The sequence below is a fragment of the Cyprinus carpio genome, chromosome B5 (assembly GCF_018340385.1).
Source record: "Cyprinus carpio isolate SPL01 chromosome B5, ASM1834038v1, whole genome shotgun sequence".
Classification (NCBI taxonomy): Eukaryota; Metazoa; Chordata; class Actinopteri; order Cypriniformes; family Cyprinidae; genus Cyprinus; species Cyprinus carpio.
In genome coordinates, this window is record NC_056601.1 from 15,844,536 (window position 1) to 15,872,197 (window position 27,662).

The following is a 27,662-nucleotide window of genomic DNA, read 5'->3' on the forward strand; positions in this document are numbered from 1 at the left end:
AAAAACGCTTTTGACTGCAGTGTCTGACGGAGACCCAAAATACACTTGTAGCCAATCAGCAGTAAGGGGTCGTGTCTTGTCCAGAGAGAAGAGAGTGCTCAATCTGAGTGCACAGGACGCATATTAGCAGATTGACTATAGATAGAGAGAGATGGCAGATAAAAAAAGAGGAAAATATCAGAGAAACAAATCATTAAAAAAGAAGGGTCACAATCAGGCAAGAGGTAGGACCTACGTAAATATCGGAGCAGCTTTCCAGCGGTGGAGAGAAACTCTAGAAGCGGGAATGGCTTGAATCGGACTCCAAGGTTGTGCTGTTTCTTTTTGATAGGTGAGTAACGTTAATTTTGCTTTGTTTCACACAACGTATCCATGTTGGCTGTTGTTTGAATATGCTTGTGTGTCATCTTCACTTGTTTCCACGATAGTCGTTGCCATGGTTGCATATGTACGTGTGGGGCGGAGATTTCAAAATAGGGGTGAGGTATGGTGGCTGAGAGATCTCAACACGCTGCAACTTCACAAAGCACATGCAAATAGAAAAAGCACCAGTAAATTAAGAAAACAACTTCATCAGTTTGACAGCACGTGCTGCACATACTTGCAGGACAACCAAATACAAAAACTAGCTGCAAATGCTCACAACACAAGCAAATAAAGAAATGCGCTGCAAATACAACACAAACAAATACAGAAACACGCTGCAAATACAACACAAACAAAATTACCCTAACACAATGAAAATTAACCATTTTTTTTTTTTTGCATATTGATTACCATTTGTATAATCACAGTTGTACAAATACCATGGTTAAACTATGGTTAGGGTAGTAAATCCAGGGTTAAAGGGATACTCCACCCCAAAATGAAAATTGTGTCATTAATCACTTACCCTCATGTTGTTCCAAACCTGTAAAAGCTCCATTCGTCTTTGGAACACAATTTAAGATATTTTGGATGAAAACCTGGCAGCTTGACACTGTCCCATAGACTGCCAAGTAAATAACAGTGTCAAGGTCCATAAAAGGTATGAAAAGGTATTGTGCTTATACTATTCTGTGTTATTGTTGAGTCTTCTTTCCACTGCGGCTGTCTGTCATACTCCATTCAGCAATCAACCTGCGTGTTGCGTCTGGTTACTACAGTCAAAACGATGAAACTCTCTTCAAGAACGCACAGTAATGCTGCATTCCAGGCAGGTTTTTGAGCCCGTAAATCACGACTTCAAACCACGACTCACGACTTTGTAGCGTTCCAGGCAAGTCACGCCAAACTGTCTAAGTGCAAGGAATTGTAGCTAGATTCTGAATTTTATTACAACGTTATATTGTCCTAAAGTCTATTTCTCACTGTGTACCACTTGCATAAACACCTCATCCGTGGGCAATATTATCTGTAGGGGCTGCCATAATTGCTTCGCGGGCTATGTGGCGTCAGAGCTCGGAACTGGGAGTACATCGATCTAGTACGAGTTCACGGGTTTGACTGCCGTTCTGGTGCACTTTCGGTAGAAGGTTTGAAAAACACAGGTAACAGGTTGCCTGGAACGCGGCATAACTGAGGTTTAAAACTGTTAAAAGAAAAGGCTCAATAAATTAACGCACATATTTAATACACTACGACTACGTATCAGTATCTCTTCCCTTTGTATTAACTTTTCTAAGTGGACTCGGAGGGCTGCGCAGCCTGCACACTGTGACTCCGTGTTGTTTCAAGTGCATCATTCTGCGTCCAGGATGCGCATAAGTGCTCTTTGCCACTCTTTATTGGAGCCTTTAGTATTATAGTACATTTCTGCGCAATGAATGATTATTAATAGTCTTTCTTGTTCTGTCCTATTTTGTTGCTGCCTTCATTACTGTGCTATACATTTAAAAGAAATGCCTTTTAATTTTATAGTAGGCCTTTATATTTATATATAAATGCATTTACTTGTTTTTTCATGAATGTACTTTACAACAATACAAAGAGCAAAGTGTAACATTTTACCAGATTTAAACATTCACTTTTGAATGTAAATAAAAATGTTTCACTAGAATTTATAAAATTATTGTTCGGCCGTGATTTTTCTAGAGTATCTTTTGTTGCTGAATTATCCACTAACCTAGTTTATAATAGCTTTTTTTTTTTTTTTTGTCATAGATTATGATTAAATATTTTTCATTTGTTATTTTTCATTAAAATGAAATTGTCTATATGTATTAGATTGTGTTTAACACACAAAAGAGTGATGATCAGGTCAACACAGAGTATAGAAATTCTATATTGATTTAAAAAAAAAACTGCGCTGTTATCGGATTGGATCAGCATCGGCAGATACTCAGAATTTTCCGTATCGGATCGGTTCTGGAAAAATGGTATCGTTGCATCCCTAGTTAATTGTTATAAGGGGCTACCAGTAAGAGGCAGCTGCATGCAGAAAATGCAACCTTTTTATTCGGCGAGTGTATGATTTATATTAACGATACAGAATAGAACAAGAGCAATATGAACTTTTAACATTCAAATTTAAATAAATGTACTGCACAAACTAGGGTACAATCACAATGTTTATTGTGAAATAACTCAAACATATATGTTTTTTTCTGCATTGTTCTGGCCGTTCCCAAAAACATCAATCCTTTCTTATTATAGGCTACTCTTGGGAAACGCAGCTCTATTTAAATGCACTTTCAGAAGTGAGTGAACGCTCTCTGTAATTGATTGATTCTGCCTTGCAACATTTGCGTGTGTTCAGACTTTTTACAGTCTATGGTTCAGATGAGCAGGAAAATCCCTCCCCCACAGTTATTTGCTAACATAGGTCCAACTTAATGCATATTGTACGCATTATTTTTTTGTTAAATAAACAAAATCACTTGTAAATAAAAACACCTAAGTATCGATATTGTTTATTTACTTAAGGATCGATTCGCCCATTATTGCCGCCACTGCTTTAGAATTGGGTCGGGGCTGACGCACAATAATAATCTACCGGTCACCATTACTTTGTACCCATGCTCTCACTACATGCTGTTCTGTTGTCAATAGACACACATGACGATGGTGCTGCCCTATGCTGCCACCGACGTTTACATTCTCTGTGTGTGTATGTGCTATGACTCGTGACCCCGGGTTCCTATGAGGAGCTGGTAACATTAGCTGCCTCAATTTTGCTTGTAGCGGTAACCATAGTGATCATATACTATCTTCTATGACTGAGTTGGTGATTTTTCTGGACTGAAAAAATTGGACTGCTGACAGCTTGGTCCCCCGTTAAAAAATCCCTTGTGTGTTTTCAACGTAAACTTGTGTGTGCATGAGAACTTAGTTTAGTACTCCCATGCTGTGACAGCCGCTTTCTGTGTTTTATTGTGCACTCAGAAAACCTTATGTGTTAACCTTGTGTGTTGTCCAGTTTTTTCAGTCCAGAAAAATCACCAACTCAGTCATAGAAGATAGTATATGATCACTGAAGTTTAAATTCATATGGTTTAAAACGCATGATTTCAGTGCCATAAACATGATAATCAGAACCAAAACAGATGTTTTTAGCAGGTAGGAGCTGTAATGGCTCAGCTCTATTCTGGAAAAGGGGGCGTGGAGCAGCAGCTAATTTGCATTTAAAGACACAGGCCTGAAAAACAGAGTTTCTGCTTCCACTTAAAATAGGCATTTTCAAAATGATATAATAAATGATCTGTGGAGTATTTTGAACTGAAACTTCACAGACACATTCTGGGGACACTAGAGACTTATATTACATATTGTAAAAAGGGACATAATATGTCTCCTTTAAGTTGCACAGGTTTATTTGTAGCAATAGCCATGGGTCAAAATTATTGATTTTTATTTTATGCCAAAAATCATTAGGATAAGTAAAGATCATGTTCCATGAAGATATTTTGTAAATTTCCTACCGTAAATATATCAAAACTTCTTTTTTGATTAGAATTCACAGTATTATGCAGTGCTAAGGACTTCATTTAGACAGCTTTAAAGGCGCTCTTTAAATCAAGCTCTTTAACCTGCTCAAATTTCATATCCAGCAAGAATATTAATTGACCATCTATACAACAAGAATGTACTAGCATAATTTATGGTGGTTTGTGCAGTTTTTTTTTTTCGTCAAGAAAGGTTACATACACAAACACATACTACAAATGGTGAAAATTATTTTTATATCAGCATATCCAAATTCTTCACAGATAGCTGTATTTACAAGAACAAATCCAACAAGACAAGAAATCTTGAAGTCCATCCTAAAAAATTCAGGTCAATTCATTACATTTAGGGATATACTGTACATTTGTCAAACCTTTGGTTTGCCTAAACAATGTGTTTGATAAAGGGTGATTTTGTCAGTGATCGTCGTCTGATCAAATCCTTGTTTAACTTAGTTTGAAAATAATGCAATATAATGAAGACCTTGAAATGTCATATTTAGTTAACTCAACAACAACAACAAAAATCTGCTGTTCATTCATAACTGGGTGTAATTGTGTAAATTATGCTGCATCTAAAAGTGGAGATTTTTATTTAAAAAAAAAAACTTTACATAAAAAAGGTATACACAAAAACTTGTGGAAAGATTCAATAATTAAAATATGGATTGAGCCCTGTGTGAATCCAAACAGGAGACAGGACAATATTAAAAAAAAAAAAAAAAAAAAAAAAAAAAAACGGTGGAAAAGCTTCTTCTAGGTGTCTTCTGCTTTCTTTCATGGCTTGCTTAAATTTATTCAGATTTAGTGTAGGATGACGTTACTGTAATTCACAATAGTTCACCAAAGACAAAATGAGCAGAAAACCATAGAGCCGGTTTTGAGAAGATCCTGTTTTTTGCTGAACACGGTGAAAACTCCTGTGCTGTCCTTTCACACACTCATTGTCATGTTTGGAGAATACTGCAAGATAGGAAGGTAGTTTGAATAACAGCTGCTGCTGTATTTAACACAAATGATCATTTAGAAAAGGCTTTCTGCATACATACGCTTTCACTCTGAAATGGGTTGAGGAAGTTGGCACCCATTTCTCCATCATCTCTTGGTGTGCCAGGCTGATTATTCATGCTGAGGTTTCCTGGTGAGCTCTGATGAATAGTGAAAATTTAGTTTAAGAACAGAAACCACAAATGAATTTCTGAGAAATGGCTGTCACTGTTTAAATGTCTGTCAAAACAGTACAGAAATGCCCCATACCTTTGGGAGGCTTTCAACGTCACCAGATCCTGCTGTTGAATGGAGGGAAAAGGAAGAGACTTTAAAAAGTATTCAATGTGTAAATGAATATATTTTACCATTATGTTGTCAGTTAAATCTGTCTTACCTAATGAACCATTCATATGATGAGGCTCCATGCCTGCCATGCTGCCTATTGGGCCATCAGAACCTGAACCTAATGGAAACTAAAAGGAAAAATCCCATAAGAAAACCAAATACACTTTACATGTCCATATTTAAGAAACTACCAAGACTCACGTTTGGTCTGTTTCCATTTGGAGGGACTGAGCTGATCATGCTGTACATGTTGTCACTTGAGTTGTTTGACTCTAAAATCAATTTTGTACATCACACATTAGAATTTCCTTTTTAGCTAAAGACAAAATAAATGACTTGTTATGGGTAAAGAATGCATTGCTGCCTTTGAGATTTTGACCTAATCAAGACATGTTGGAAGTCATGAACAAGGGTTTTCACAGAATCCTTTTGTTTCCCTATGATGCCTTAAAAGGTCTACAGAATGTCATTGTTGACTTGAAGTAGTTAGTATTGTTCTGACTGATCCAGTATCTGTTACCTGCGGGACTGGGCATGATGGGTGTTCCTGGAGGGCCACCTCCTGCTGGGGGACCCTACAAACACACTGATTCTGCTTATTCAAACGACCAGAGTGTGTTACTCAAAGTTACCTCAGACAAGGTAAAAAAAAAAAAAAACCTTACAACATTACCTACCGGATAACTGCCTGGAGATGTGGATGAATAAGGGATCTGCTGGGAGAAAGTACAGGTATTTATATTGTTTAGGATACAAGACTTTTGATCAGTTATCACATACCATGTTGAGAACTAACCAAATTGTTATTTGGTGGATTTGGCCATGGTCTTCCTCCTGCAGGACCCCTTTACACAACAGTATACAAATATACAGTGTTATACAACTTTATACAGTAGTATAATAGGGATTCTAAGAGAGTATTTATGGAATCATAATAGACTGTAATGTGACTAATTACATGTTTATCCCAGGCATCCCAGGTCCCACAAGTGCATTTAGGGGAGGTCTCATCCCACCACCATAGTTCTGGCACCAATTATACCCAATAACACATTACAATAAAGATTGCAAGCACTGTAACATGCTTATACAAATTTACATAATTATCCATGGATAACTCACCTGTGGTCCAATAGGAACCATTCCTCGAGGGGTCATCCTCTGCATGGGCCCACTCATGTTGGGATGGCCTACAAATGGGAAAAGGAAGCAAAGCGGTTTCATATTTCATAGTTTGATGTATTATTACAGCTGTTTACAGAATCTATAGACACGTTTTCTATAAATTTGAGAGGATTTCTGTCAATTTCATTCAAAAAGCATTTCACAAACATTCAAAAAGCATTTAATAAACAAACACACAAAGGGTAGGTGGTGAGGTGGACTTGATCATACTGTAATATTTACAGAGTTGTTATCATTTTAAATACCTGGCTGTCTTGTAGGATCCATCCCACTGGGTAATAGAGGCTGGTTCCCAGGGCCCAAAGCCTGTTCAAACCAAGTAATAGTCATTATCATGCACTGAATGAAGCATGCACTTAACTTTAGATCCTGAAAGCAGAATATATAAATACCTGACTGGGTATTCTGAGAGAACCTCTGGGTCCACCTGGGTATCGAGGAGACATAAACTGCTGAGGAAACACAAGGACAGAGAACAATTAATTAATTTAGTCTACATCACTCAACAATTTTCATGGTTCATCCAGTACGCAAACCAGAACAACTGAGTGGCACCATAAATCACACCACCAGATGGCAACATTGTATGTTACATCTGTAATTCAGTCTCAAGTTAGATGGTCAACATATGTGGCTTTAATTCATACCTCAATGTAAAAACAGGAAAAGCATGTTTACAGTAATGCAGTTTCTAGAAGTCTACTGAGTGAATCTACACTTTTCTTTACTTTTCATCACTAAATCAAATTCTAATGAATAACTATCCTGTTTTACTCAGGCACATCACACAAAATAGGTTGCAAACAGCAATTCACGTTGGCTTCAATACAAAGGAAAGTGCTGTATTTCAACAGATATGTATTTGTTAAGTTCAAAGCTGATATCTCAGAGGGCTGGTTAAAATGAAACTGGATCAAACTGTGTGAGTTAGAGAGGACAACTGAAGAAAGTATTGTTAGAGCTGACAGCTGGATTCTTCAGGAATCTGAGTTTAAGACTATCAATAAGCGATTGTCAATACACATCAGGCAGGACACCAGCTCTCAGACTGGCTGCTGACAGTTAATCAATGTGTGTTCTGGTGCATTATCACTGACGTACACACAGTCAAGTATTTATGCACTCGAAATCCTCCTTCAAATATAACACATTATAACAGATAATTAAACAAATAGTTGAAAACACACACATCTCCTCTTTCCAATTAAAAATGAAAATGTGGAAATCCTTGCATAATCCCACACAAAATACACTCACACATAATAAACATTTAATTAACAAATACATAAATAACCAATCATAACCCAGCACTTCCTCACTCAGCACATCTCTCCCGCTTCGACTGTCAGTCACAGAAGAAGAAAATAATTTCTCACTGCTTTTATCTGAATTTATTTCTTCCATGCCGCTCTTTTGTTTTGTTTCAGATAGTAAAACAAGCACTGTCATTCAGTGACCTATATGAAAAAGATATTTCAATAAAATAATGTTTAAATCAATTTAATATTTAAAAGTTAAAAACAATGTATAAAATAAGTACATTAGTCAGGATGGGACACTCAAAAATAACAATAAAAAAATTTAAATCCTGAAAATTTATCAAATTAGGTTAGTGAAATTTGTGAACAAAGCATATTGTCTCAATGCAATACTTCATACACATATAAAAAGTGTGTGTGTACCTGAAAAAATCCCGGGGGCAAAGGCATACCATCTCCAGGAGGACTTCCAATCACTGGACTCTGTGTCGCTGCTGCACTCTATACAGGACACACGCACACACAAAACTCAGATGAACTATACTCAAATATCTTCATAAAGAAAAACAACATAAAGGAACACAGTAAAATAGTAAAAGAATATTACAAATCAAAATATAAATATCTCATAAAAAAAAAAAAAAACCATAAAAAATAAAATAATGAGTGACATTTTGAAGACCAGAGCAATAAACAAGCAACAAAAATGACTTTAAACATCAGCACTGTAGAATAACTGCTGATCTTTTTTTATGGCCAGACAAGTTACTGTACACTGCAAAGGCACCTAAAAAAAGTCACTGCACTATGAGCAGGGGCACACTAACAAGCATAAAGTATTTCTAAAAGAGACTTCTATTTGCAGCAGAGGTGACAGAACAGAGATAGAGGTCAATGAACAGCCAGCAGCACATAAACCTCACGTCTGATATTAGCTGCTCTAGCAATAACATGCACACACACAAACCAAAAGCTTGAACAATGAGATGAAATATGAAGCAGTGAGAAGACATAGACACTGAGAAGTTGCACCTTCTGGCAAACACATTTTGTCCACTGAATAATTAAGAGCACTAGTGTTGATGTACTACAGTTTCGCTGGTGGTTTAGACTTTCTACTTGTTGGAAATGGAACAGAAGCAACTGCTTTCCCCTGTTTGCCCCTTACATACACTCATGGCAGTTATCTGACCGTACCCAGTGCTGTGAAAACCAGTGGTTAATGATGGCTGTCTGGATGACCACGAATCCTGTCTGTACTCTACAGTACATAATAGCAATTAAGGTGAAAATAACTAAAACATGTCTGGGTCATAATGCATTTCATCCCAAAAACCAAAAGAAAAAAATGAGGGAAAATTATGATTATACAGTCCAATTTTGAGGACAGACACTGCACCAAATGTATTCGTATTTCTCTCAGAAGACTCCAAGTCAAGATATGGCCAGTTACAATTATTTAAAAATGTATACTAGTACATACAAGTGCAAAGGAAATTATTGATCCTATAAATGTAAATTTTTAATGTTTCTTACTTTGTAAAGAAACAGCTGTACTATATACACAGCCAATATGTTCCAGATTTTAAAAGTTTAAGCCTGCAGCAGCTCGCTCTGTCTCTAAGTTCATACATTTCCATATTTATTAGATTTGCTCCTTCTGTCTGCAATAAGGAGGCAGTGTGTGTGTGTGTGTGTGTGTGTGTGTGTGTGTGTGTGTGTGTGTGTGTGTGAGAGAGAAAGAGATTCCTCCAGTGGCTGGCTGGGTAGAGAGACTCATTTCTCTACTCATTAGAGAAACGTGGGGAGAATGGTAAGTCCCCTCATCTAGACTTTCTCATCAGCTGTATCAGGACAACATCCCTATTCTTCACACTCAGAGAGAGAAATAAATCTACTCAGATCAAAAGAGAGAAACAGAAAACATTAGATCCAGTCTGTAAGAACTCTTGAATGGAGGATGAATGTGCTAAAGGAAAGCTGGAATTCAGTTCATGTAACCAAACAATCCAAAGTTAACTTGAGAGAGACTGAGATATTCATCTATTGAAATAAAACATCAAATTCACAGACCAAGAAAAATCCAGAATACAAGCAACTTTTATAATCTCAGTCATTCTCACATCTGTTTTTTAAGCATGTGACTTGTTACATAAGCTCCACTGAGAGACAACCGAGATACATTATAGTGACACGTGAACCTGAGCCATGTGTATATGATGGTAAGATTAGCCTTTAAACCAGCCGAGAACACAGACAGAGCAATATAACAACAGGAAATATGCCAGTGATACAGACAGGAAGGAAGACTCTAGCTGCCCTTCTCTATTAACCTCTCCCTTGCTCCCCACATCTATTCATCCGCTATCATGCCATTGGACACTTCTTGTGCAAACCAAACATAAATCCAGAAAAGTTTTACCCCAAAATAAAAAAAATAAACAAATGGATGTATATTTATAGGGTAGAAAGTAAATATGTACAAATAGAATACGGGACTTTTACTGATTGCCACTTTACTGACAGGATGTGAATCTATTGTGATTTGTGGTGAAGAAATGTACAGCTATAGCCTTTCCTTTCGCCAGTAGGTGGCGACCAGTGACTGTCTTTGTTAGTGACTCATTGAGTCATGTATTTTACAAAAACACTGATTCATTCAGTAACTAAACAGGTGACTGTACGTACCTATGTCCCAATTCAGGGGCTGCATCCTTAGAATGACGCAGACTCCAAAGGTATGACCAAACCAAGTGTTGTTAGGGCAGCATAGCCTCTTGTCACCTAGATACTCTGACAGCTGATGTTGACGAGTGGCAGTAACATTTGTACTGAACTTGTTGGAAAGTTATATTCAACTGTCAACTGAAAACAAAGCAGGGTTCACAGCCTGTCTAAATATGTTCACCTTGGTCCATTTATGTACATAATAAAAAGTATAAACTATCTATAAAATCATACAGCTTGTGTTTATAAGTGAGTCACTGAATCTTTCACTCAGCTGATTCTTTCCGCCACATTTATTCAGCCTCTGAATTGGGATACAGCTTGTGTTTATGAGTGAGTCACACTGAATCTTGCACTCAGCTTAGTCTTTCAGCAACATTTATTCATTCAGGAATGCTACACATTGCTTGAAATCTCAACAGTTTTCATTGGACTGCTTTATTTATGGAGCAAAAACAAAGAAACTGGCAACTGTATTTGTGCCTGCACATGGCCTCAAATCTACAATGGCAGTGACGGTATAGGGGCCATTCACACTGAATGTGTATTTGCATTCCACTGTCAGTTTTCTGTTGTTTTTCTATGTAAACACATGCTAGGCCAGCATGTTTCACTGTTGCACTGGTGTCGTTTGCAGTATTCCAAAAGTGGACCACTCAAGGTTAAAAAAAAATTACTTTTAAAAAACATTTTTGTTTTTATGTATTCTGTGTTAACCCATTAAAGCACAATATCAGATTCAGAACCACAACTTGGAGCACTGGTTGTGTGTTAAGGATGGAGCCAGAAGCCTCCTGGGTAATGATGCAGTCCTATAACCACCAGGCAACCTTTCCCACAATATCTGCAGTCTAATCTAATGCAGTGATGAGGTCATCCTCGCCACATCTCTTCTCCTGCTGTCTCTCTCTGCTGGAAACATTCTCTGCTTTACATATGGCAAGCTTTAACCAACCAGTGTGTGTGTTTGAGGGGGTTACTTCAGGACAACAGTGTTTTCAGTTAACTCACAATGAAAACCCTTCCCAGCTGCTGACACACTCCACCCTGAATCCAGCTCTCCGCCTCTGGAACACGGCCAGCCAGACATCACAGGAACCACTGAGAATATGTGTATGCATGCAAATTCAATTGTGTGTAAAAGTACCCTGGCTCAGATTGTGTGCATCAGACCACACTGAGATTAAATACACAAAAATGATAAAAGGATTCTCCCCATCATGCGATCATCTTTCACACTGGCCCAAACAACACAGGGGAAATCAGTAAAAGCAATGTGATAGATGGTAAACATGAACAAAAAGTTATTTTTAGAGGAATTATTAGGATAAATGTTATTCAGCACCATAATATGAATAAAAACATAAAACTATAGGAATATGTATTATTTCTCAACATATTTATAACATAATTTAATATAATATAACATAATTATATAATAAGGTGATATGCTGTTATGTAATCTCAATGAGCATATTTTTTTAATTTTATTATTTGAGTACTTCATCCAATAATGCCACAATATTGTTTAAGAAATCAACAAAAACATACATAAGAAGCTACCCATCATTCTGTCAAGCTAAAATATGTTAACGTTAACATAGTCACTGAATTAACACATTTTAAAGTAAAAAGTTTGAGGACCCAAAGATTTGACACTTAATATAAACAAGGATCAAAAAGCACATGTAGGCTACACTATTCAGTGTGGCAGCAATAATCTAAGCTCTGAATGTGGGTACACTGTGTGAAATATCTCTCTCCATTCAGGGGTGAAAATCTTCATTAACATGCTTGAATAGACTGCACAATATTATAAGCTATTTCATGCTGCCATGCTTCCCCTCTTTCTCTCATGTTTCATTTGCTGCTGTATGTGTTCTACTCTGTGTGAACACAAAGAAAATGAAAGCGCAGAAGAGACTAGCCCTAAGCCAGACAGGAGAACATCAATAGGGAATATGAAGGATGTTCATGTAAAGCCATTGTGTTTAAAGGCTTATCAGAACTTGGAACAAAATTTGGTCAGGGTTTGCTGATTTATTAAACAGTGCTGATTAATAAAACCACTTGTAGTTTTAGCTACAAACTACATACCAACAAATGACTTTATATATTTAACAGAGCACAATGGTTTAACCAAAAATAACATCAGTGTGATTTTGAGTCATATAGTGTATTTCTATACAATGGGTAAATAATGGTAAAAAAAAAGCAAATAATCTCCTGATTTTTAAATCTATTTAAGCACTAACAATCATGACACAAAATTCTATGACAGAAACAAATACAGGAAACTTAATAAAAAAGTCACACTTTACCATAGACTGAAGATTCAGCAATATGTAATGTAATGATAAAATTGTATGCCATCTATTCCAATCCCTCAAATGTATGATTATCTTCACTGGAACTAGTTAACAGGCAAACTGTTCCTTTCCTGAAAGTTGACTGCTGGAAAGAGCATGCAAAGTGTAGCACTAAATAACACTGACAAAAATCAACTGATCTCCAGAGTCTCAGACTTCATTCCATTCATGTTAAATGACGGAAAGGCAACAGAGTACCAGTCATTGTTTTTGGGGGGAACACAATGAGAAAGAGTGGGTAAAAATAGAGTGTGTTTATGATTGCCACGAAAATGGAATGTGCTCATTAAGGCAGGAGAGAATAATCTGAAGAACACGTACAGCACAGCAGACAATATTTCCACGATAAAATGGCAGTTAAACAATGGAAATCAATGCACGGTGAGTTGCTGGATCATTCTTCAGGTTTTAATTACTTCACATTTTGGATGTGTATCTTAAGTGAGAATATTACAATATGTGTTATGTATAATCATTACTGTTACTTTGCTAAAAAGCACACAAATATTACAGACAACATATTTTCCCCAGAAACAGAATTATTTCATTAAAAATTAATTAAAAATAAATTACAAATTGAAATGAAAATGTTCCAAACCTATAGGAAACGCTTTCTTCTGTTAAACGCAAAAGAATATATTTTGAAAAATGTTGGTCACCACCAAACAGTTGACAGTAGCCATTGACTTCCATAGTAATTTTTTTTAATAATATTGAAGTCAATGGCTCCCATCAACTGTTTGGTGTTTACCAACATTTTTAACATCTGAAACAAACTCATACAACTTGAGGGTAAGTAAATGATAACAGAATTTTTATTTTAGGGCATACTATCACTTTAAGTGAAGCAATTTAATAATATTTTTACATTTAATTATATATACCTTTATGAACATATAGAAAATATAACATAAAAACAACTCTAAAAAAATTACCTAAACACAACTTAAACAAAACCACCAAAACACATGCTATAAAAAATCATAGATCACTTTAAAGTATTTTATGATTAAATGATGTGTCTTTAACATTTCATGCATGGATGAGAATCAGTGTGGCACTTCACATGATTGAAGCATGAACTAAAAGCGAAGGCTTTTACCGTAATGAGCTGTGTCTGGTTAGCATTTAATCTAGGTGATTCTGGTCGTGAGGTCTACATAATTTGTGGCCAACAAACAGGTACCTTACTTGTAGGTGGAGTCATTTTTATGGTTTTAGAGATGGTTTAATCAAGGTATTAGAGTAACAATGAGGCTATTATGCTGGATTTGACCTAATCCAAATGAGTCATTATTTCTTATAGACAAGTCTTTAATTTAATCCCACTCTGTCGCTCACTCCATATGCTTCCCTATTGCTCTCTATTTCTCTTTCTTTCATACTCAGAATAGGTCAAGTTGTCCTCCTCCCTCTAGCCAAGATGACTGCAAATGTATGACATCATTGCTAATGCCTCCAGCACAGACCACCAATTTATCATCCTTCCCTCTTTCCATTCCCCTCCTGCTCACCTTTCCTCTCCTTCTATGAGCTGTACACTCACTCACCATTATCCTGCAAGGTTTTCTCCAGAGACCAGCTGTAACTGCTGTTCTACAGGTCAGTGGTTTCATACTGGTTTTGTTTATAGTACAAAACACTGAACTGTATTCATTGGTTTATTAGTGGTTCTAAATGTCTCCTTAATTTCTCTTTAAAAATTGGGTTGTTGCTTTCAGCAGCCATTAAAAATGTGGTTCCTGCATCAAATCATGATTATCCTCATTGTAAGAGAACACATATTTATACTCACATAGTCATGAAAAGCTTTGGCTTCACTTGAGTGCTCAGATGTTTCTCTCCTCTCAGGAGCAGCACAGTAGAGGTCCCAGAAAACACTGCAATAAAAGATGTACAATATAATATAAAAAAGACTTTAGTTACTGCAGTCTAAGAATAAATGACTATTCTTAGTTAATTAAATCCCTATTTGGATGGGATAAGTTTTTCTCTATATAAGTAAGATCTGTTTCTGAACTTCAATTATAGTCCTCAGTTTTCTCCTGGGAACGTGCACGTCACAATATCCCCCATTTAAATAATTCACCCCCAAGGCATGAGCAAAAAAATATCAGGGGGCGAGGTCTGGTTGAGTTGCATAGTTTGTTGCCGCCATGTCTGAGAGGCGCCATTTCATAGATCTAACATACTGATACACATTCAGCTTTTTATATTCGCAGACATAACCGACTGTGTTTAAGGGAACTATGTTTTTGACACAATAACCAAAGAGATGACGAGAACCAAAAAAAATACAAAATGTTTTGTTTGTTGTTGCCATAGTAACCAAGGCAGGAACAGTAAAGGATTCACCCTCTTTCCAGAAAGAAGCATTGCAGGATCCTTTGGAAGGTAATGTTATTTTTAGTCCAGTTATCCTGTATTGCTCCTCTCTCCTTTTCATCTCACAGTGGGCAGGGCCAAAGACGCGATGATGAAGAAGTAGTCATTGATCTGATTCTGCAGAGGTGGTCTTTTGTCGCACTATGATGTTATAATGTGACAAAAATGGAAACAAGTCGTTTCCTGAGCTTGGTTTCAAAAACAGCTTTATAGTACAATGACCTTTCACATGTCAAAAAATCAAGGAAAATTTAAAGGAAAATTCATGACCCCTTTAACTAGAGATCCCATGAATCTATCGTTCCTATCTTGATAATTAACTCAAGACACTTTTAGCACACTGATCCCGTCTTTCTAAAATCGTGCTAAAGAAACTTTGAAGCATAGTTCCTTACCACCACCATGAGTGTAAGAACCCTGGCGGCTCTCCTAATGTTATGTTCTTCTCCCATCGGATCTGCCAAGTTAAACAGAGAACAAAGAAAGAGTTATAAAGATTCAGTTACAAGTCGACCTGTGCTCCCTTTGTGATTTAAACACAATTAAGGACAAATTCTGCCATGGAGAGCTGAACTTTGAGTCAAACATGGTGCCCAGAATAAATCTGAGAGATAAAACTGTTACGTGGCATCTGTTTGAAACAGTTTCAGTATGACTTTCAGTTAACCAACTGACGCTTCAATAAGCTCTGCTCTCCTTGGCAGAATATGACATAGAAATGAATTGGAGATTTTAAGGCAAGAAACTATAGGTGAGTATGGTAACGATTTAAACAAACAGATGTCACCATACTTTCCACAGACGGACAATTGTTTTTTCTATTACATTATTTTATGTTTATATGTGTAAATGAGGCATTATCTAATTAAATTGTGCACTAATTTCCATGAATTTTCCAGAACAGCAATCTGAACATTGGATAAAGCCAGGTCCAGTTTAATTTTGTTGACAGAGAATTTTTTTTATTTTGTTAGAGTTAAAGGTTTTTACAGAGGAGATTTTGGATATATCTTTTAAACACTCCACGAATCAGAAATTACTGTCAACAGCCAGAATTGTTTTTTTTTTTTTTTATATATATAAATCAGGTAATATAAATAAAATGTAATATAAATCAGGTGAATGTTAACTCTGTAAATACCTTCAGAATATCAAAAAACTAAAGTGTTATTTATAATAAAATGAACACTTAAAAGCATATTTTGGATATTATCTTTCCACCAGTCTACAAGAAGACAAATTATAGAAGCAAAATAGTCCAAAATTTCCAAATTTGCCAGTGAATGAAAAAGACAATAGTTTTGTCTGTAGTGTTGTTCCTTAAAGAAGAGGTTTATTAGCAACATACTGTAGTATTGGATAATTTCTGAAAAATAGTCTTCAATACTATCAAAACACACAGGAATTAGAAATGATTTAGAAATAGAGCGAACGCTTCTCTCGCTTCACTTGCTAAGGTAAGATCAGTCAGTAAAAGGCTGTGCTTAGCGAAGTTCAGTTATCACTAAACCTTCTGCAAACCCCTCTACTTTCTCATCCTCAACTCTTTATCAAAAGACTAAACAGGAACAGAAAACACCATCAATCATGATGAGATCATCAGTTTCAGTCACTGGCCATGTGAGATGGGTTTACCGACATTTAAGCACTGACGACAGCCACCATAAACAACACGGGTGTGCCCAACATTATCTCAATACATTGCTGCGAGAGCTACGGCTATTTTTGGGATCAAGTCCAGCGTGAACTGGTTACATGAGCAGGGTGGCAAAAGACAGGAGTCGCAAAGGAAACCGGCCACAATGGACGGGGCGGCTGGCTTAGTCACAGAGGCCGGTCTGAGTCACGACAGCAGTGTCTGGATGGTGGGCCAGCCTTTGTGTTTTTACCTCTGTGATTGTGCCAGTCTCTTTCTCTGTCTTTCCTCTTCTCTATTTGTTCTGTTCCACTATTTATCTGATCTTATTCCTTTGTAATTCACAAATATTGACTTGACTCAAGAGCTGCAGTACTCATCTGCGTCTGTATTTACTTTTACTTTTCAGTTGTATCTTGTCAGTGATCATGTCATCAACAAGCGAGCTGTCGTGGACACAGATATAAACATCTCTTCCCCAAACACAGCTTGAGAGAATGACAAGCCATTAACATTGAGTGTCCCTAAAACAGACCCTTCAGAAGAAAGTTAAAACATTGCTTGCTGTCTGAAGAATTGTGGCTGCAGTGCAAACAGGTATCAAATTATCCACTCTGTGTTTCGGGTCATCTAAAGCCTTTCACAACCAGCCATTTCTAACTAAAACTTCATGTTGAATATAAACCGCATTCATTTACAGAGCAGAGAAAGTGAACACTTTGTTCTATGAAAATCCGGATAAATAAGCTTACAGACCCCTGAGACCATGAGACCATGCCATTAAACAGAAACAGTTTGCCCAGTTTCTCGTGCCAGCATGGTTTTGTAACCAGTGTAATTCAATTAAGCTGGGTTTCATTGGAGCCGTTTACTGGCCTACATGTAAACATTATCTCCTAAAACTACAGCATCTTAAATAGATTCATGTTTACAAGCATTTTAGTTACAGTCACAGAGATCTTGGTGAAAATGCAAAAAGGTAGTTCACCTACCTCTGACAGGAAGGTCTGTGCTGATTTCTGAGCTCCCACATGTAGCAGATATTCATACACATACAGAGCTAACCTGCAGAGACAGAAAGTTAAGAAGACTTTTAGGCAACTTTCTTTTTAGTGTCATTTCAATTATATTTAAATGAATATATCTTTCCATACTAATGCTAGTCCTAATCTTATGTCGGATTCCCATGGCTAGATAAAATGCAATTGTTCATCTTCCTAAAATGGTTCACCTTCCTGAAATGGTTCATGAGAAACAATTATCATGGCATCTCTAAAATAGCAAACTTACAGAATTGTTATCATTTACACATTATGTCATCATTTACTCATTCTCATTCACAAAGTGCTAATACTGCTCTTTTCATACAGTGGAAGTAAAAGGTGAATGGCAAACTGCAAAAAGCACTAATAAAAATATCAATGGAAAACAATGTCAAGACTAAAAAGACTAAAGACATAAGACTAAAAGCCTGACGTTTAATTCTGAAAATGTTCAATACTATATGTGCATTTTCAATATTGCACAAATGAGATTTGAGAGATAGAGCCAAGAAAAAGATTTACAAATAATAATGACTTGAATTTTAATCTGTTCCTTTTTGTTTAAATCATATGGCTCCTCTCATATGGTTAAGGAACTATTATGTGAATTTAATAGGGCAAAATTAGTGTATAAAGCATATCAAAATGAGTCCCAGTTTGGAATCATTATCAAGACAAACTTTGGACAAACATCAAGTTCACTAAGAGTTCATTTTCCATTACTCTTCCGTTCAACATTTCATTTTCAGTTCACAGTCCAACATGGATATTTTTAGTAGTTCCATATATTTGCCATGATGTTTTATTTTTTTTATACTGGTAAAATTCCCTCAAATGAAGCTCTGAGTCTGAGTCAGCACAGTCCAGCGGCATCCTATTAAATTTATAATTTCAGACCGTCAAATGCATACAAAATATTCACTCTCCTGCTTGTTTCTGCAGACACATACTTGCAGTGAACAACCAACAAAAGTTTAGAGAATGCATATACACTCACAAAAAAATATGAAGAACATTCACCACAATGTAGAAGACAGTGTTTGTACCAGAGAAAAAAATGCTGAAGTGGAATAATGACAGAAGAGTTTAGGAACGTTGGCAAACCTAGCTCAAACACAAGTGAGATTGAGGGAGGAGATCTGGAGGTTGGAAGAATGACGGGGGGTCCTGAGATTGTCAGCAAACTTTCATATTCTAATGACAAAGAATAGAAAGGAAATGGAGAGACCAGGAATTTTCCAGCTGTGCTCTCTTTTGAGCAAAATCCAAACTCTTCGAACTAGAACAGAAAAGAAACCAGGTTTCGAGAGTCTAAGATTAAAAGATACTGTGCACAGGCTTACTTCACCAGTTTTAGGATGAACTCGATTTTTATATTTTCCTTCTAAAGGGTGTTATGGATGATTGCCAGGATATTGTTATTGGTTGTTAGGGATTTCTGAGTGGTTGCTAGTAGTTGCTTAACTATAAAGGCCTTCTCCTTCTCCTTCTCCTTCTCCAAAGTCTATAGAATTTTTTTTCACTCCTTCTATCATTTGCCAGAGATGAAAATCACTTAGTCAGGTATAAGTCATTATATAAAAAGTAGCAGCAGTCCTCAACAAGCCACACAATCTGAGCTATTATTCATGACTGTAGTGTAGTCGAGTTACATGATGAAGTTAAATTTCAATATGGGCAGTAATAATGATGCCTGCTTTAGCAAACATCATTAATTAAAGAAATATAACAATAAAAATGACAACAACCAACAGGCAAGTTGTAATTTAGTTGTAATATATATATACACAATACAATAAAAAAATGAAAATAAACAATTACGTAAACCCTAAATAAAATAATCAAGTTTGATTCTTTTCAAGACTTCAAAATTTCAGTATATGGGCCATTGATCAAAACATGAAATTAACACACATACATAAGCCTGAATAAATAACTTTGACAGCTACAGCTGCACTTATTTTGTGCAACAAAATGACCAGGTTAATCAAGTAATAATAAAATGATCTCATAATTGTTCACTATAGCTCAAGATACTGGGAATACAATCAATATGAGAAATGATATAAAGAGATAATAATGACAGAACAGAAGAGAGGCGAGATGAGCACAGTCTCAGAGTGTGTCGTTAACCTCATGCTGCACCCTCATCCCATCAACACAGCGCTCTTCCCTGCTCTACAGATGAACTGACAACACTCATTGGCTGCCATACACTCGCTAGATACAAACAGACTCATTTCCCAAGAGACATTAGGGAGAGTTTGAGGGTGATTCTGTCTATGGGTATGTGTTTGACACATTAGGTGCAGTTAAAGAAACAGAGGATGAACACAGAAAGACAAATATAGAGATGGGTAGAAGAGGAGAGACAGAAAAACAGAAACTCATAAATGATTAATGATAAGAGCTGAAAAGGAGGAAGGAGAGTGACATGAGGACAACAGAAAAAAACATGATTTGTAAAATAGCTGGCAGATTACAAAAGTTTATTTAACAAAAGTTTATTTAACTTTTATTTAACAAAACTGTGTGCATGAGCCTAACATCACTATACCTGACATTTAACTAATTCTTTGAAAATGTATACATTTATGGTGGTTATGACCTTTTATGTGTGGCCGATGTGTGTCACATGATCCTTCAGAAATCATTCTAATATGTCGATTTGGTGCTGAAGTAACATTTCTTCTTATTATTATTATCTTATTATTATGCTGAAGAGAGTTGTAGTAATTGAATCTTTCTATTTGTCTTCAGGATTCTTTGACAAATAGAAAGTTCAGCAGGATTTATTTGAAACAGTTGTTCTTTGTAACAATTTAAAGGTCTTTACTGTTGCTTTTGATCAATCAATTTAATGCATCCATGCTGAAAAACATATAGGTAAAAGGTAATTTCTCTAGATCTTTCTTTTTTTTTTTTTTATCTTACTGATCCCAGGCTTTTTAATGGTTGTGTGCAAATTTATAGTAGATTTATTTCTAAGCAAACTGTGGTCATGGGAGATTTAGTTAGTTGGTTAGTTTATTTATTTATTTTTCCTTTTTGGTTAAAATTGTGTGCAAACTGCTGTCAGTTAAAAAAAAAAAAAACAATCATTATTTGGAAAGACATTATATATATATATTTTGTTTTTTAAATACAGTTCTTCCACTTAGCCTTTGAATCAAAACAAGTGAAATGGAGCTTCTGTATAAAAGAACAACAAAAGTATTTTAGAGGGGAAAAGGCCATCTAGGTGAGGAATGAAACTCATATCCTGTGTGGACAGGACAATGCTTCATTCCTCAGCCTACTGGGCCCAAATTCTTCTGCTCTGCTAGTTAATATGGTTTGCTTCCTTATTTATCATAATGTGTCAATAAAACTGAACATGATTTTATAAACGCAAAGACAATGCAAACAAAATATAACAAAGCAAGTGTCCATGTTTAATGTTTTTGAAGATGTTAAGAAATAGTTTTTGACTTGATCAGGGATATGAACACACACACAGAATGAAAACCAGAAGTTTAGGGTTTAGTCCAAAGCATGCTGCACAACACCTCGAGAAACAATGCCTTTCTCCACGACAACAGGAAATGCCAGCTTATCTTGCAGATGAAAGCAGGGAGAAAATGTGCAGCTCTGGAAAAGCACTCACAACATACACGCTTACCAGAAGCTCTTAGTTTAGTTTACAACTACAGGAGAAACAGACCAAAGTGACAGTAATGGAGAAACCACTTAACTTTGTTGGATTTCAAACAGGTCACATGGGAAAACTAAAGGACCGTGCAGACTGCGTGTGTGTGATATGTGAAAAAAGAAGGCTGTATAACACACAGGCTAAAGACAGAAAGAAAGAATCCTAGCAGGTTTCTAAGCCATGCCGTCACGCTTGCTTAACCTTGCAGTAGGGCCGGTGTGATGCTGCTTGCATATCAATGATGGAGAAAAATATCAGAGGCCAACCACTCTGCAGGAAAACTGTTACAGCAGCAGGAACAACAACACCAGTCATTCACTTACATACTGAACACAACTGCAGAACATAGAAACTACACTTTTCACCACATTAGAAAATACAAAGAAAACATCTATTTGAAAATCACCATTCACCAAGAATGTAAATGGTAATTTAAATAATATGTCTTAACAGCAATGAAACTGTAAACTTTTTTTTTTTTTTGGTGCTCAAACAGTATAGAACATGATGATAGAAATGCCAAGGTCATGGGTTTGACTCCCAGGGAATGCATGAACTAACAAAATATTTGAATGCTATGTAATTCACTTTGGATAAAAGGTTGTGCCAAATGCACAAATGTAAAAATAAATAAATTAATAAAATAATTATATTAATGACAGCTGAATTATTCATTTGATATCTTTGGAAACTGTCCCAAAAACCTCCATGGTGATTTTGTTTCATCATTTTGTTTTGATATCTCAAAGTGAGGAACATTCCACATATGTGTTCCCACATGGAGCTATAGAGAAGAAAAGAAACTTCAGGCATCCTAGATAAACATCCTATTGTACATTTTCCACTGAGCTAAAAGCTGTTAGAAGACATGTTGTGAAAGATGTTTTCTTTAGTAGAAAGTTTGCATGTCTTTGATTTGAATAGCTCAGATCACTTACATCAGCAAGGGTCATATTTAAACCATGTATAATGTTACGGTTCCTTATAAGGTTGCATGCCAGTTGCCATTTTATTTATTTTAAATAAAAAAATTATTTATTTAATATTAAATAAATAAATAAACAAATAAAGCAAAATTTTACTCACTTCTGGCATTTGGCAAATGTTCATTTGGGACTTATATGTATGCATATGTAAAGAAACCCAAATGCACACAGAGAGTTATTAATAATAACTTATTGCTAGTGCTATATGACAGTTTTAATCTGTTGTAACTCCTCAAACTGAGATCAGCCTACAAATCAGACTGCAGGGTGAGCTTATGAATGTTTGGTGATCTTTACAACACAAGAGCAACTTCTAAGTTAAGAGGGTGCTTAAGATCACATTTTTAAAATCCAGTTATATTATTCAACTTCTACTCTGTTCAAATTTAAAGAGAACAGACCAAAATGAAAGTTTACCAGACACAAGTCTAAACTGACACCACAGACGGCCAACTGCACTTTGCAATTTAAATGCAATTTAAGATGTTACTGACTTGCAAAAGGACTGACAACAATCAACATACAATACAACGACCTTCAGCACATTACCTAGCACCTTTAGTTGTATCTTTGACTACAAATTTTGTTTAGAAATATGGTTTTAGCAAGGACTACTTGCTGGTCCATGTCCATGTAGTGTCTTCGTCTCATGTGAATAAACATCATTTTAATGATATTTCTCAAAAGTGATGTTCAGTTCTTAATTTGTAAAACCTTTTAATTAAAAAAAAAAAAAACTAAGTAAACCTTTCAAAGTGGACAGCAAAAAAAAAAAAAAAAAAAAAAAAAAAGAGAAAAGAAAAGAAAACCTTAAAACAGATGTTGAGAATAAAATATATTGCCAAAGCACTAAAAAACAATCATGTGGAAATTAATACATTTAAGCATAAAATCATGATGTTGAAAATAAAGTTGTCCATACTATTTGTCAACCGCCCTATTACTGTGAAATGGTTTGAGCATCCTTATGATTAATGCTTAAACACCTTCTGGCACAGAACAACATAACACAACCAAGCTTGTTTTGTTTAGCAATCAGTCAAAATGTCTAAGAACAGGGAAAACAGCCAACAGACGTTCAGATGGACAGCTGGAAAGGTCACTCAAATGTAAAACACAAGGAAGGAAGCAAGGAAGCAAACTATTTGAGTTACTTAATTACGTGCTGTTAAAAAAAAAAAAAAAAAAAAAAAAAAAGATTCTGCCCTTGACTGCTCAAGAACGATTAAGGAAACTAAATTATTCTTGATAATCATACAGACTGCTACATGACCACACGATTCAATAAGTGGTCTTATAATATTTCTTATCATGCAGAAAGCACGTAACTTGAGAGGCGAAGCATACAGTAGTAGGCTACCCAACAAACATGAGACGTCTATACGACGTGCAGATCAAGTCTAAATTGCGTCGGTCGGTCTGGACCGTATCTGGACGTCTACTCGACGTGCAAATCCGGTTCATATCTGGACGTCGATCTACGACGTCCCTTTGGACGTTGATAGGAGGTTCAAAATTTGACCGTCCGGCTAAGGATTTTCTTGGACGTCTGTTCAACGTGCAGAAAAGGTTCAGGAAATCGACATAACTTTTTTTATATATATAAAAAATATTTGATTTCTGATTTAAATAGCACATGTAGCCTACTCTTCTGAAACATTTAGGTGTCAAAATAATGTAATATATACATTTCTAAAAACATAGGCCTAATTAAAGTACCATAATGTGACCATATAAAATCTTACATGGATTTATTTATTTATTTGAGTGGTATTTTTCACTGGAGCATTGACAGAAACAGCAGTTTATATCTGTATTAGATCTATAAATTAAATATAGATAATTAAATAAAGTTAAATACTTTAAAATATATTAAAGTTGAATATATTTAAATAGATAATTAGATTGAAATAATATTATATCCTATTAAATAATTAAATAATAAATATTTAACACATAGATTTAAATTAAATGAAACAGTGTATTTAAACGTGCGCTGGCCACGAGGGGCGTTAACGTGATGTTACGTGAGTGACGTAAACGTGATGGCAAAAAAAAAAAAAAAAACGTAAACGTAACGTGATGGCGCAAATAACCACGAAGACGGAAGAATAATATATAACTGCCGCCATCCTTTAATTTATTTATTTCTACGTTGAGGACACTTTATAAACCTACAGAGATACCCGACCAACGAACGACCTTCACAACGGGACGGAGCTAACGTAATTAACGTTAACGGTTACTTGGAAATTCAAACAGTAACGGTCATCTGACAACTGCGCTGAGCCAAAGGTAAGAATAAATGTGCTTTTATTCATCGTTTTATCAATCTAATGTTAAATTTTACTTCAGTTTAATATTTCAAATTATTTATTTGGATTATAAAGATTATATATTTTCAAATTCCTCTTTTTGTAATTGTACATAACGTTATCCCTGTTGGTTAATTTGAGGTGGTCCAAGTTACAGTCTGAGGTAAAATTTTGATGATCCTTTTTAACCAAGTTATTAAAATTAGTCACTAAAACAGGTAACTGTAATTTTTCTTGATCAAATAAAGAAACGATTTTAGAACATATTTTTTCTACTTTTCAGGACGGGAACAGCAACAAGAGTTTAACTTCTGATTCGTAAGCTACACACTCTACTGGTGAGTGTAACACTACTGACACCTAGTGGTTAGTTTTAGTACTGCAAATACAAAATACATTCTGTCACTACATTAACGATAATGTAAGATTTTCAAAACTTTATCTTGTGTGAAGTGTTCTTGTATTAAAACAGCCTTTGTCGTGTATCCTGGATGCTCACGCGAGTCTGTGAAATTAGGCACTTTAAATAATAAAAAAAAAAAACTTAAAATTACGCTTTGAAATGATTCCCTAAAGACTAAAAATCAGTCTGGCAGTATTTTCTGATCATATGTTCACCACAGAGGTCAAATGAGCATTGTGAAGCTATATTTATATTTATAATAATCATTTATATTTAATTTGTGTTTCAGGGCAGTTCATGAAGACAGATAGATGTTGTGCCGACCAGGACAGTTCCTCCTACCACACCAGACTTTGCTGTATATGGATGCCTGACCACTAGCACTGGACATTTACAACATTTTGGCGCCAGGGATCCCTTGAAGAGAAAATTTTTCAAGGACACCCTCAGAATTACAACAGATTTTAAGGCTTAAAATTATTGTGGGTGGGAGTATAATAAACATAATATGATTGTTTTATTTTATTATTATTATTTATTTTTAAATAGTTCCCATTTTTTAATAATACATTTGTTTAATAATACAGCACAATATAGGGCTAAGTTGCACCAGGTCAGGAAAAAACACATAAGTTGCATCTGTGTATAAGACACATTTTACTATTAATTTCAGAAATAATTTAAATACTGATAAATAAAGCAAACGTTAAGAAACTTAAAAACTATGAACACTGTAAAGATTTTATTTTCCCTCACTTCAAATCATTTAAATTGAAAACTATTCAAAACAGAATAAAAATAAAAATATTTAGGCCTATGTATAAAATAAAAAAAAATTCTAGTGCCATTATTTGCAAGCAGTATATCTTTTGTTAATTAAAATGCACTTGCTATCTCAGTTTCTGTGAACCTCATTCTGAAATGTAGAAAAACACAGTGGTACAGACAATACCACTGTGTACAGACAGGCTTGTCACACAGACATGAGAACTATACTTATAGAAACCTGTAAGTGCCCGCTTTTATGTGTTTACGTTTTGCTTAGAATAATTCAGCACATCTCAGAAGATTAAAAAAAAAGACCAGTAGTCTGGAAAATATGGTATAAATTATTTTGTTGACCCCTTTGTTTTGGTCCTGAACCCCAGATTGAAAACCCTTTTTTTATTATTATTATTATTGTGCATGCATATAATATTTGGGCACATGAACACTTGACTATTGCATGAATAAAGAATACCATCTTTAAGAATTTTATGCTAATTGCAGTTTAAATAAAAATGAAAAAGCTTAAAAAGTTAAACTCCAATAGGTGAACATAATGTGTGGACCCAACTAAACTAAATTGTTTGTTGTTAATTGTTATCCACTGCATAATGAGTGACATTTCTTTTATTTCACGGTTTTTTGTGTGAACACACTGTTTCTTTAAGTTTATTTACAAGTACAAAAAAGAAATTGCATTGAAATAAACATGATATTTAATTGAATGCAGACTAAGAGTGTTTATTTTGTTCAGAAACAGTATAAATGACGCCTAAATGAGACTTTATGAGACGTTGAAAATACGTCCAGAAATGACCACATCTGAACGCAATTTTAACCTTCTATAGACGTCCTGTAGACGTCGATATTGGACGTCCAAAAGACGTCGAAAAGAGAACGTCATAAAAACTTTCATTCTGGCGCTTCAGGGGACGTCATTTCAACGTCCGACAAAGACGTCCAAAAGACGTCGAAAAAAGACGTCATAAAAACTTTCATTCTGGCGCTTCAGGGGACGTCATTTCAACGTCCGACAAAGACGTTGAAAAGACGTCGATTGGACGTACTTTTGCTCAGTGGGTACATGCGCTAGCTGCTGTCTTATATGTCTCCTCTGTCTAAATGTGTGTGTGTGCGACTGCAGATGTGATCGCGAGAATTCCTCCTCCACCTCCTGATCAATATAACTTACTTTTCTCGGGCTTGGCTATCCGATGGCACGCTGTTCTTGCCTTTGGCGTACATGCTTGCACAGACGCGACTGTCACGCACCTGTCAACCCATCACAGCCTCTGTCGAAACAATCTCGTCACCATAGCGACTCTGTCAGCTCCTCACCATTGGATGGACCGCGATGAACAGGCGCCCTCTCTCTTCTCTCTCTCTTTCTCTCTCTCTCTAGATGTCTGAGCAAAGAAACCATGGATGGCCACGCCCACTCAACACCTTTCGCTCTGACTGCAGGCACGCCCCCGTAATCCCGTTTCCCGTATTCTTCTGACCCAGATTGGTGTAAAATCTGAACAAGAAAGTATGACAACACTACACATAAAGATTTATTTCAAGATTAATAATGACATTTTACAATTACAAACTTTCAAATGTATTTTAATTCCTTACAGTTTCAAAGACATTCACTT

The 27,662-nt window shown here is 35.7% G+C and overlaps 1 protein-coding gene and 1 long non-coding RNA gene across 4 annotated transcripts; one reads left to right on the top strand and one right to left on the bottom strand.

Annotated features, from left to right (window-relative positions):
- Positions 1–4,142: 4,142 nt before the first annotated feature.
- On the bottom strand, positions 4,143–27,432 carry ssbp2a (single stranded DNA binding protein 2a). Of its 3 annotated transcripts, none has more exons than XM_042724610.1 (17): positions 27,215–27,432; positions 17,812–17,884; positions 15,579–15,640; positions 14,594–14,678; positions 8,126–8,203; positions 6,836–6,892; positions 6,689–6,749; positions 6,381–6,448; positions 6,217–6,284; positions 6,055–6,103; positions 5,936–5,974; positions 5,779–5,833; positions 5,460–5,530; positions 5,308–5,386; positions 5,181–5,212; positions 4,973–5,071; positions 4,143–4,886 (listed from the first exon to the last, which is right to left on the bottom strand). In XM_042724610.1, exons 1-17 carry the CDS (start codon positions 27,265–27,267, stop codon positions 4,857–4,859), a joined length of 1,059 nt encoding a protein of 352 aa, XP_042580544.1. In that variant the 5' UTR covers positions 27,268–27,432; the 3' UTR covers positions 4,143–4,856. The 3 variants fall into 3 exon arrangements, with proteins under 3 accessions (XP_042580544.1, XP_018922427.2, XP_018922419.2); XM_019066882.2 differs by having other exon boundaries at positions 5,936–5,971; positions 6,836–6,895; XM_019066874.2 differs by having other exon boundaries at positions 6,836–6,895.
- LOC122137470 lies at positions 24,408–26,244 on the top strand. Its single transcript, XR_006154877.1, has 3 exons — positions 24,408–25,017; positions 25,138–25,192; positions 25,547–26,244. It is a non-coding gene; the product is annotated as an uncharacterized LOC122137470 (long non-coding RNA).
- Positions 27,433–27,662: the final 230 nt, after the last annotated feature.

What these genes read in the sequence shown, in the direction of transcription:
- ssbp2a (XM_019066874.2), bottom strand. Translation starts at nt 27,267, where the DNA reads ATGTACGCCAAAGGCAAGAACAGCGTGCCATCGGATAGCCAAGCCCGA. An exon ending in TTCTTACACTCATGGTGGTG is followed by an intron (nt 14,679 to 15,578) that starts GTAAGGAACTAT and finishes CTTTTATTGCAG; the next exon opens with TGTTTTCTGGGACCTCTACT. An exon ending in ACGTTGAAAGCCTCCCAAAG is followed by an intron (nt 5,072 to 5,180) that starts GTATGGGGCATT and finishes ACTATTCATCAG; the next exon opens with AGCTCACCAGGAAACCTCAG.